At 49.7% G+C, this 12,500-nt stretch overlaps 1 protein-coding gene across 1 annotated transcript in view; it reads left to right on the top strand.

Annotated features, from left to right (window-relative positions):
• The window catches only part of LOC109887024 (voltage-dependent T-type calcium channel subunit alpha-1H), a 77,343-nt gene that overhangs the window by 23,149 nt on the left and 41,694 nt on the right, over positions 1–12,500 (top strand). Inside the window, 5 exon segments of the mRNA XM_031813770.1 lie at positions 1–179; positions 2,610–2,710; positions 3,592–3,715; positions 7,448–7,516; positions 9,237–9,421. The exon segment at positions 1–179 is cut by the window's left edge and continues 139 nt beyond it. Of these exon segments, the coding sequence (XP_031669630.1) occupies positions 1–179; positions 2,610–2,710; positions 3,592–3,715; positions 7,448–7,516; positions 9,237–9,421 (658 nt within the window).

Here is a 12,500-nt window from a genome sequence, read left to right as displayed (position 1 = left end):
GTCTGCTCTCAGGGGAGGGAGGAGGAGAGGAGGAAGAGGAGGCCTTAGAGCTTCTACAGGTGTCCTCTCTGGGCCCGTCTGTAACAGGGGAGTACGGGGACTGTAACGGGAGGAGTCTTCATCACATGACCTATGACCCCAACAAGGACCTTTCACCTGACGATGACATGGAGGAGGATGTGAGTCCCTGGATCTCTGTCTCTCTCTCTCTCTCTCTCTTTCTCTCTCTCTCCCCGTTTCTCTCACTCTCCCCTCTATCTCCTCTCCCTCTCACTCTCCTTCTGTTCTCCCTCTCTCTCTCCTTCTGTTCTCCCTCTCTCTCTCCTTCTTTTCTCCCTCTCTCCTTCTGTTCTCCCTCCCTCTCTCTCTCTCCTTCTGTTCTCCCTCTCTCTCTCCTTCTGTTCTCCCTCCCTCTCGCTCTCTCCTTCTGTTCTCCCTCTCTCTCTCCTTCTGTTCTCCCTCCCTCTCTCTCTCCTTCTTTTCTCCCTCTCTCCTTCTGTTCTCCCTCCCTCTCTCTCTCTCCTTCTGTTCTCCCTCTCTCTCTCCATCTGTTCTCCCTCCCTCTCGCTCTCTCCTTCTGTTCTCCCTCTCTCTCTCCTTCTGTTCTCCCTCTCTCTCGCCTTCTCTTCTTGTTGTGTTTGTTTATAGAGTCCTGCAGGGAGGCTAATTGTTCCCCTGTAATTGATTGGCCACGGCAGAAATAGTTTTCTCAGTGGGTAGAGCAAGACCCCTGTGTGTGTGTGTGTAGTGTGTGTGTAGTGTGTGTGTAAGCCAGAGGTGTGATGTCCCCTCTGCAGTAACAGGGTGATTCTATCAGTGTAGTAGGAGAGAGAGCAGCCTCTCTGTACCTCTCCTCTATCAGGGAGAGAGAGAGCAGCCTCTCTGTACCTCTCCTCTTTCAGGGAGAGAGAGCAGCCTCTCTGTATGTCTCCTCTATCAGGGAGAAAGCAGCCTCTCTATAATTCTCCTCCATCAGAGAGAGAGAGAGCAGCCTCTCTGTAACCAGTTCAACTCTCTCCTCGACCCCCACCAGTCCAACTCTCCCCTCGACCGCCACCAGTCCAACTCTCTCCTCGACCGCCACCAGTCCAACTCTCTACTCGACCCCCACCAGTCCAACTCTCTCCTCGACCCCCACCATTCCAACTCTCTCCTCCACCCCACCAGTCCAACTCTCTCCTCGACCCCCACCAGTCCAACTCTCTCCCCGACCCCCACCAGTCACACTCTCTCCTTGACCACCACCAGTCCAACTCTCTCCTCGACCCCCACCAGTCCAACTCTCTCCTGGACCCCCACCAGTTCAACTCTCTCCCCGACCGCCACCAGTCCAACTCTCTCCCTGACCCCCACCAGTCCAACTCTCTCCCCGTCCCCCACCAGTCCAACTCTCTCCTCCACCCCCACCAGTCCAACTCTCTCCTCGACCCCCACCAGTCCAACTCTTTAACAGTCCATCTCTCTCCTCGACCCCCACCAATCCAACTCTCTCCTCGACCCCCACCAGTCCAACTCTCCCCTCGACCGCCACCAGTCCAACTCTCTCCTCGACCGCCACCAGTCCAACTCTCTCCTCGACCCCCACCAGTCCAACTCTCTCCTCGACCCCCACCAGTCCAACGCTCTCCTCGACCCCCACCAGTCCAACTCTCTTCTCGACCCCCACCAGTCCAACTCTCTCCTCGACCCCCACCAGTCCAACTCTCTCCTCGACCCCCACCAGTCCAACTCTCTCCTCGACCCCCACCAGTCCAACTCTCTTCTCGACCCCCACCAGTCCAACTCTCTCCTCGACCCCCACCAGTCCAACTCTCTTCTCGACCCCCACCAGTCCAACTCTCTCCTCGACCCCCACCAGTCCAGTCAAAACACAGTAGTTTAGTTTAGTTTTCTATTAAGATAAACAGCAGATACCTTCCCAGCTACTTCAGTTAACTGAGGAGTAGCCAGTTTCTGTTCTGCTTGCTTGCTTTTTTACAACTCGGTTGGAAAGAGTTCAACACGCTGACAGCAGCTGCCTCTGTTCAACTCTCCCGTGTTGATCCAGCCAGCCTTTTCAGAAGCTTTGCCTTCACACAGTCTGTCCGCCCGCTCTGTGGTGTCGAGCGCGGTCCTAAATTCAGCCGGCTGAAAACCTCCAAACAGGCTACCCAGACTGCTCTAGGGAGTCCGCATGGTCCTAAAGCACCCCGATGCCGTTTTTGGTGTCACGGTGCAATGATAAAACTGTGTTGGGGGGGTATGAGACAAAAATTACCCCCCCCCCCGCCATCATCCCCAGTGAAAGTTGTGCCCCTGGTGAGCAGTTTGGGTTGACGTAACAGTGGAGAGTTGGTTGTTAGCAGTTTGTACTGACTTAGTTGCTGACTGTGTTTTCCCCTGTCCTGTTCTCCAACCCTGCTCACCGAGAACTGAGCACTTTGTTGATGGCGTGTTTCCCAGAATGCATTAGTCTTCCAGTCTGACAGGACAAGCGAGAGTTGTTGTTCCCTGCTGCTAGAGAATGAATGTTCTGCACCGTCATGGGAAACACACATCCAAACTTAGAGACTGACGATGTAGAGGAAGGAGTGTGTGTAATGCTGACCTCTGACCTCTGTCCTCTGTAGAACCTGTGGTTCCGGGTCAGGAGAACGCTGCAGAGCTACAAGCCACGCTGGTGTAGAGAACATGAAGACTGGAACCTCTACCTGTTCTCCCCTCAGAACTCGTGAGTCACACAAACACACACACACGTACACGTACACGTACACACACACACACACACACACACGTACACACACACACACATACACACACCACACACACACACACGCGTACACACGTACTTGTTGTCTCACCTTCTCATAAATACTGTATCTTCCTCCTCTGTGCTGATTTCCTCCTTCCTTCCTTCCTTCCTTCCTTCCTTCCTTCCTTCCTTCCTTCCTTCCTTCCTTCCTTCCTTCCTTCCTTCCTTCCTTCCTTCCTTCCTTCCTTCCTTCCTTCCTTCCTTCCTTCCTTCCTTCCTTCCTTCCTTCCTCCCTCCCTCCCTCCCTCCCTCCTTCCCTCATTCCCTCCCTCACCCCATCCCCTCCCACCTCTCTCCAACTCCCTCCCTCACCCCATCCCTTCCCACCTCTCTCCCCCTCCCTCCCTCACCCCCCCCCCCTCCCTCCCTCACCCCATCCCCTCTCTCCCCCTCCTCACCTCTCCCCCACTCACACCATCCCCTCTCTCCCCCTCCTCACCCCCCCCTTCCCCCTCTCCTCTCCTCCCCTCCCTCCCCCACTCCACTCCCTCATCCCATCCACCTCCACCTCCCCCCTCTTTCTCCCTCCCTCATCCCATCCACCTCCACCTGCCCCCTCTTTCTCCCTCCCTCCCTCCCTCACCTCACCCCCCCCTCTCTCCCCCTCCTCACCCCCCCCCTTCCCCCTCTCCTCTCCTCCCCTCCCTCCCCCACTCCACTCCCTCATCCCATCCACCTCCACCTCCCCCCTGTTTCTCCCTCCCTCATCCCATCCACCTCCACCTGCCCCCTCTTTCTCCCTCCCTCCCTCCCTCCCTCCCTCCCTCCCTCCCCCCCTCTCTCTCCCCTCCCTCCTCTAGGTTCCGTGTGTGGGCTAAGGGGATGATTTCTCATAAGATGTTTGATCACGTGGTCCTCCTCTTCATCTTCCTCAACTGCATCACCATCGCTCTGGAGAGACCCGGCATTCTGCCTCACAGCACCGTAAGACACTAGGGCTGGTCTTATACCCTATTTTACTATATACCAGTATTGATGCATTTTACTTTACCTTCTAGAACCCTATTTATACTTTACCTTCTAGAACCCTGTTTTTACTTTACCTTCTAGAACCCTATTTATACTTTACCTTCTAGAACCCTATTTTTACTTTACCTTCTAGAACCCTACTTTTACTTTACCTTCTAGAACCCTATTTTTACTTTACCTTCTAGAACACTATTTATACTTTACCTTCTAGAACCCTGTTTTTACTTTACCTTCTAGAACCCTGTTTTTTACTTTACCTTCTAGAACCCTATTTATACTTTGCCTTCTAGAACCCTATTTCAATGTGGTTGGTTAGGCTTCATTAATGCCATTCAGACTTGAAGTCGATACAACAACTATGATAGCTGAGGTTCATAGATTAGTATGAATATTAGTTCAGAACCTAAGGTTTTAGTAAATGCTTTCGGCTAGCTAGATTTTTTACATCCACTGTTTCCCAAGACGACAGCCTGGTTTACTGGTTTTCTCAGGAGTCCCTAAAACATTAAACAATGTCATACTGTACTCATTTCATAACACCAGCTAGGTGGCTGGCTAATGTTAGCCAGTCAGTTAACTTGCTAAATCACAATTTTCGTAAATTAACTTTATGACAAAAAATGTTGCCCAATCGATTGTCTCTACATTAACTAACACATTCCTCTCCATTATAAATGTTTTGCTTGACTCGTTATGACGTCATAACTACTTACATTTGTTTCCACCGTAATGTTTTGTCAGCCATCTTTGCTGAAGAAAGTCACCAGGGAGCGGCGGCTCGCGTCAAATTCATCATTGGAACCACTCAATATGATTGGTTATATAAAAACCTTGGGGGCACCCAAATGCATATTGAGTGATCTAACTCCCCCTGGTGGTGGTCTGGAGCCGTAATGCTCTGGACCCTTTCTTTCTAAAATTATCTGCCGAAATTGTTGCCACCCCTATTACTAGCCTGTTCAACCTCTCTTTCGTGTCGTCTGAGATTCCCAAAGATTGGAAAGCAGCTGCGGTCATCCCCCTCTTCAAAGGGGGGGACACTCTTGACCCAAACTGCTACAGACCTATATCTATCCTACCGTGCCTTTCTAAGGTCTTCGAAAGCCAAGTCAACAAACAGATTACCGACCATTTCGAATCTCACCATACCTTCTCTGCTATGCAATCCGGTTTCAGAGCTGGTCATGGGTGCACCTCAGCCACGCTCAAGGTCCTAAACGATATCTTAACCGCCATCGATAAGAAACATTACTGTGCAGCCGTATTCATTGATCTGGCCAAGGCTTTCGACTCTGTCAATCACCATATCCTCATCGGCAGACTCGACAGCCTTGGTTTCTCAAATGATTGCCTCGCCTGGTTCACCAACTACTTCTCTGATAGAGTTCAGTGTGTCAAATCGGAGGGTCTGCTGTCCGGACCTCTGGCAGTCTCTATGGGGGTGCCACAGGGTTCAATTCTTGGACCGACTCTCTTCTCTGTATACATCAATGAGGTCGCTCTTGCTGCTGGTGAGTCCCTGATCCACCTCTACGCAGACGACACCATTCTGTATACTTCCGGCCCTTCTTTGGACACTGTGTTAACAACCCTCCAGGCAAGCTTCAATGCCATACAACTCTCCTTCCGTGGCCTCCAATTGCTCTTAAATACAAGTAAAACTAAATGCATGCTCTTCAACCGATCGCTACCTGCACCTACCCGCCTGTCCAACATCACTACTCTGGACGGCTCTGACTTAGAATACGTGGACAACTACAAATACTTAGGTGTCTGGTTAGACTGTAAACTCTCCTTCCAGACCCATATCAAACATCTCCAATCCAAAGATAAATCTAGAATTGGCTTCCTATTTCGCAACAAAGCATCCTTCACTCATGCTGCCAAACATACCCTTGTAAAACTGACCATCCTACCAATCCTCGACTTTGGCGATGTCATTTACAAAATAGCCTCCAATACCCTACTCAACAAATTGGATGCAGTGTATCACAGTGCAATCCGTTTTATCACCAAAGCCCCATATACTACCCACCATTGCGACCTGTACGCTCTCGTTGGCTGGCCCTCGCTTCATACTCGTCGCCAAACCCACTGGCTCCATGTCATCTACAAGACCCTGCTAGGTAAAGTCCCCCCTTATCTCAGCTCGCTGGTCACCATAGCATCTCCCACCTGTAGCACACGCTCCAGCAGGTATATCTCTCTAGTCACCCCCAAAACCAATTCTTCTTTGGCCGCCTCTCCTTCCAGTTCTCTGCTGCCAATGACTGGAACGAACTACAAAAATCTCTGAAACTGGAAACACTTATCTCCCTCACTAGCTTTAAGCACCAACTGTCAGAGCAGCTCACAGATTACTGCACCTGTACATAGCCCACCTATAATTTAGCCCAAACAACTACCTCTTTCCCAACTGTATTTAATTTTTATTTATTTATTTATTTTGCTCCTTTGCACCCCATTATTTTTTATTTCTACTTTGCACATTCTTCCATTGCAAAACTACCATTCCAGTATTTTACTTGCTATATTGTATTTACTTTGCCATCATGGCCTTTTTTGCCTTTACCTCCCTTCTCACCTCATTTGCTCACATTGTATATAGACTTGTTTATACTGCATTATTGACTGTATGTTTGTTTTTACTCCATGTGTAACTCTGTGTCATTTTATCTGTCGAACTGCTTTGCTTTATCTTGGCCAGGTCGCAATTGTAAATGAGAACTTGTTCTCAACTTGCCTACCTGGTTAAATAAAGGTGTTCTCAACTAGCCTACCTGGTTAAATAAAGGTGTTCTCAACTAGCCTACCTGGTTAAATAAAGGTGTTCTCAACTAGCCTACCTGGTTAAATAAAGGTGTTCTCAACTAGCCTACCTGGTTAAATAAAGGTGTTCTCAACTTGCCTACCTGGTTAAATAAAGGTGTTCTCAACTAGCCTACCTAACTCCCCCTGGTGGTGGTCTGGAGCAATGAAGCCGTGATGCTGGGTTCCTCTAACTCCCCCTGGTGGTGGTCTGGAGCCGTGATGCTGGGTACCTCTAACTCCCCCTGGTGGTGGTCTGGAGCAATGAAGCCGTGATGCTGGGTTCCTCTAACTCCCCCTGGTGGTGGTCTGGAGTAATGAAGCCGTGATGCTGGGTACCTCTAACTCCCCCTGGTGGTGGTCTGGAGCCGTGATGCTGGGTACCTCTAACTCCCCCTTGTGGAGTTACAAAGGGGACGTAGAAACACATCGTCTGGTCTAACGGTCGTTGGAACAACTAAGCTCGTACGTAGAAACGCATCGTCTGGTCAAACGGTCGTCTGGCGTCGGAACTACGTGTGTGTAGGCCGTCAAATCAAAACCACTACTTTGATATAAAGTCGGGGTTTTTTGTGTTTTTTTACGAAAATGAAAACATGTCAGTTTGTCACCTTCAAGAGGTTGGAGAAATAACATGTTCAACTATTTAAGATATTTAGCTCCAATCCAAGGTTGTTCCTTTTAGATTAGGAGAAAAACAATTTTTCACTTCTCTCGTTGACTTCTCAAACCCCGAAACCCGGCCTTGGCTGTTTTGCTAAGCTTTCCCAGATGTCTTGCGATGTCTCTCCTACTCTCCCTCCAGGACCGAGTGTTTCTGAGTGTCTCCAACTAGAAACTCTCTGCTCTAATATACTGTCTCTCCTACTCTCCCTCCAGGAGAGAGTGTTTCTGAGTGTCTCTAACTACGTGTTCACTGTCATCTTCCTGGCTGAGATGACTGTCAAGGTAATACTCTGTTTGTCTGTTGTCTGTTTCAGTCTGTTGTCTGTTTCAGCCTGTTGTCTGTTTCAGCCTGTTGCCTGTTTCAGTCTGATCTCTGTTTCAGCCTGTTGTCTGTTTCAGTCTGTTGTCTGTTTCAGCCTGTTGCCTGTCTCAGTCTGTTGTCTGTTTCAGCCTGTTGCCTGTTTCAGTCTGTTGTCTGTTTCGGCCTGTTGCCTGTCTCAGTTTGTCTGTTTCAGCCTGTTGCCTGTCTCAGTCTGTTTCAGCCTGTTGCCTGTCTCAGTCTGATCTCTGTTTCAGCCTGTTGTCTGTTTCAGTCTGTTGTCTGTTTCAGTCTGTTGTCTGTCTCAGTCTGTTGTCTGTTTCAGCCTGTTGCCTGTTTCAGTCTGTTGCCTGTCTCAGTCTGTTGTCTGTTTCAGCCTGTTGCCTGTCTCAGTCTGCTGCCTGTTTCAGTCTGCTGTCTGTTTCAGTCTGCTGTCTGTTTCAGTCTGCTGTCTGTTTCAGTCTGATCTCTGTCTCAGTCTGCTGTCTGTTTCAGTCTGCTGTCTGTTTCAGTCTGATCTCTGTTTCAGTCTGATCTCTGCTTCATTCTGATTTCTGTTTAAGTCTGCTGTCTGTTTCAGTCTGCTGTCTGTTTCAGTCTGTTGTCTGTTTCAGTCTGCTGTCTGTTTCAGTCTGCTGTCTGTTTCAGTCTGATCTCTGTTTCAGTCTGATCTCTGTTTCATTCTGATTTCTGTTTAAGTCTGCTGTTTGTTTCAGTCTGCTGTCTGTTTCAGTCTGCTGTCTGTTTCAGTCTGCTGTCTGTTTCAGTCTGCTGTCTGTTTCAGTCTGATCTCTGTCTCAGTCTGCTGTCTGTTTCAGTCTGCTGTCTGTTTCAGTCTGCTGTCTGTTTCAGTCTGCTGTCTGTTTCTGTCTGCTGTCTGTTTCAGTCTGCTGTCTGTTTCAGTCTGCTGTCTGTTTCAGTCTGCTGTCTGTTTCAGTCTGATCTCTGTCTCAGTCTGCTGTCTGTTTCAGTCTGCTGTCTGTTTCAGTCTGCTGTCTGTTTCTGTCTGCTGTCTGTTTCAGTCTGCTGTCTGTTTCAGTCTGATCTCTGTCTCAGTATGCCGTCTGTTTCAGTCTGCTGTCTGTTTCTGTCTGCTGTCTGTTTCAGTCTGCTGTCTGTTTCAGTCTGATCTCTGTCTCAGTATGCCGTCTGTTTCAGTCTGCTGTCTGTTTCAGTCTGATCTCTGTTTCAGTCTGATCTCTGTTTCAGTCTGATCTCTGTTTCAGTCTGCCATCTGTTTCAGTCTGCTGTCTGTTTCAGTCTGATCTCTGTCTCAGTCTGCTGTCTGTTTCAGTCTGCTGTCTGTTTCAGTCTGCAGTCTGTTTCAGTCTGCTGTCTGTTTCAGTCTGATGTCTGTTTCAGTCTGATCTCTGTTTCAGTCTGATCTCTGTTTCAGTCTGCTGTCTGTTTCAGTCTGATGTCTGTTTCAGTCTGATCTCTGTTTCAGTCTGCTGTCTGTTTCAGTCTGATCTCTGTTTCAGTCTGCTGTCTGTTTCAGTCTGATCTCTTTTTCTGTCTGTTGTCGGTTGCAGTTTTCATGCTGCCTGTTTTAGTCTGGTGTCGATTTGCTTTCTGTTTCAGTATTATGTTGTCTGTTTCAGTCTGCTGTCTGTTTCAGTCTGTTCTCTGTTTCAGTCTGTTGTCAGTCCTGGAGTTATTGTCTTCTTAATGTTGTGTCTATAGATTGTAGCGTTGGGGTTCTGCTGGGGTAAACAGAGCTACCTGAAGAGCAGCTGGAATGTTCTGGATGGGATCCTGGTGTTTGTCTCTCTGGTGGACATCCTGGTTTCTCTGGCCTTGACCGGAGGGAACCGCATCCTGGGAATCCTCAGAGTACTACGACTGCTACGCACACTACGACCTCTCAGGTAGGACCACACTACGACCACACTACGACCTCTCAGGTAGGACCACACTATGACCACACTACAACCACACTACGACCTCTCAGGTAGGACCACACTACGACCTCTCAGGTAGGACCACACTATGACCACACTACGACCACACTACGACCTCTCAGGTAGGACCACACTACGACCACACTACGACCTCTCAGGTAGGACCACACTACGACCACACTACGACCTCTCAGGTAGGACCACACTACAACCACACTACAACCACACTACGACCTCTCAGGTAGGACCACACTACGACCAGACTACGACCTCTCAGGTAGGACCACACTACGACCTCTCAGGTAGGACCACACAACGACCTCTCAGGTAGGACCACACTACGACCACACTACGACCTCTCAGGTAGGACCACACTACGACCTCTCAGGTAGGACCACACTACAACCACACTACGACCTCTCAGGTAGGACCACACTACGACCTCTCAGGTAGGACCACACTACGACCACACTACGGCCTCTCAGGTAGGACCACACTACGACCTCTCAGGTAGGACCACACTACGACCACACTACAACCACACTACAACCACAATACAACCACACTACAGCCACACTATGAGCTCTCAGGTAGGACCACACTACGACCTCTCAGGTAGGACCCCACTACGACCACACTACGACCTCTCAGGTAGGACCACACTACGACCACACTACGACCTCTCAGGTAGGACCATACTCTGACCACACTACAAACACCCTACAACCAAACTACAACCACACTACAACCACAATACAACCACACTACAGCCACACTATGAGCTCTCAGGTAGGACCACACTACAACCACACTACGACCTCTCAGGTAGGACCACACTACGACCACACTACAACCAAACTACAACCACACTACAACCACAATACAACCACACTACAGCCACACTATGACTTCTCAGGTAGGACCACACTACAACCACACTACGACCTCTCAGGTAGGACCACCTACGACCACACTACGACCTCTCAGGTAGGACCACACTACGACCACACTACGACCACACTACGACCTCTCAGGTAGGACCACACTACAACCACACTACAACCACACTACGACCTCTCAGGTAGGACCACACTACGACCACACTACAACCACACTACAACCACACTACGACCTCTCAGGTAGGACCACACTACAACCAAACTACAACCACACTACAACCACAATACAACCACACTACAGCCACACTATGAGCTCTCAGGTAGGACCACACTACAACCACACTACGACCTCTCAGGTAGGACCACACTACGACCACACTACGACCACATTACAACCACACTACAACCAAACTACAACCACACTACAACCACAATACAACCACACTACAGCCACACTACGACCTCTCAGGTAGGACCACACTACGACCACACTACGACCTCTCAGGTAGGACCACACTACGACCACACTACGACCACACTACGACCTCTCAGGTAGGAACACACTACAACCACACTACAACCACACTACGACCTCTCAGGTAGGACCACACTACGACCACACTACAACCACACTACAACCACACTACGACCTCTCAGGTAGGACCACACTACAACCAAACTACAACCACACTACAACCACAATACAACCACACTACAGCCACACTATGACCTCTCAGGTAGGACCACACTACGACCACACTACGACCTCTCAGGTAGGACCACACTACGACCACACTACGACCTCTCAGGTAGGACCACACTACGACCACACTACGACCACACTACGACCTCTCAGGTAGGACCACACTACAACCACACTACAACCACACTACGACCTCTCAGGTAGGACCACACTACGACCACACTACAACCACACTACAACCACACTACGACCTCTCAGGTAGGACCACACTACGACCACACTACAACCACATTACAACCACACTACAACCAAACTACAACCACACTACAACCACAATACAACCACACTACAGCCACACTATGAGCTCTCAGGTAGGACCACACTACAACCACACTACGACCTCTCAGGTAGGACCACACTACGACCACACTACAACCATACTACAACCAAACTACAACCACACTACAACCACAATACAACCACAATACGACCACACTACGACCACACTACGACCCCACTACGACCACAATACAACCACACTATGACCACACTACGACCCCACTTACGACCACACTACAACCACACTACGACCACAATACGACCACACTACAACCACACTACAGCCACACTATGAGCTCTCAGGTAGGACCACACTACAACCACACTACGACCACACTACAACCACAATACAACCACACTACAGCCACACTATGACCTCTCAGGTAGGACCACACTACGACCACACTACGACCTCTCAGGTAGGACCACACTACGACCACACTACGACCTCTCAGGTAGGACCACACTACGACCACACTACGACCACACTACGACCTCTCAGGTAGGACCACACTACAACCACACTACAACCACACTACGACCTCTCAGGTAGGACCACAGTACGACCACACTACAACCACATTACAACCACACTACAACCAAACTACAACCACACTACAACCACAATACAACCACACTACAGCCACACTATGAGCTCTCAGGTAGGACCACACTACAACCACACTACGACCTCTCAGGTAGGAGGACCACACTACGACCACACTACGACCTCTCAGGTAGGACCACACTACGACCACACTACGACCACACTACGACCTCTCAGGTAGGACCACACTACAACCACACTACAACCACACTACGACCTCTCAGGTAGGACCACACTACGACCACACTACAACCACACTACAACCACACTACGACCTCTCAGGTAGGACCACACTACAACCAAACTACAACCACACTACAACCACAATACAACCACACTACAGCCACACTATGACCTCTCAGGTAGGACCACACTACGACCACACTACGACCTCTCAGGTAGGACCACACTACGACCACACTACGACCTCTCAGGTAGGACCACACTACGACCACACTACGACCTCTCAGGTAGGACCACACTACAACCACACTACAA

This window comes from Oncorhynchus kisutch, unplaced genomic scaffold (genome assembly GCF_002021735.2).
Source record: "Oncorhynchus kisutch isolate 150728-3 unplaced genomic scaffold, Okis_V2 Okis06b-Okis10b_hom, whole genome shotgun sequence".
NCBI classification, from domain to species: Eukaryota; Metazoa; Chordata; class Actinopteri; order Salmoniformes; family Salmonidae; genus Oncorhynchus; species Oncorhynchus kisutch.
This window is presented reverse-complemented; position numbering and strand designations above follow the sequence as displayed.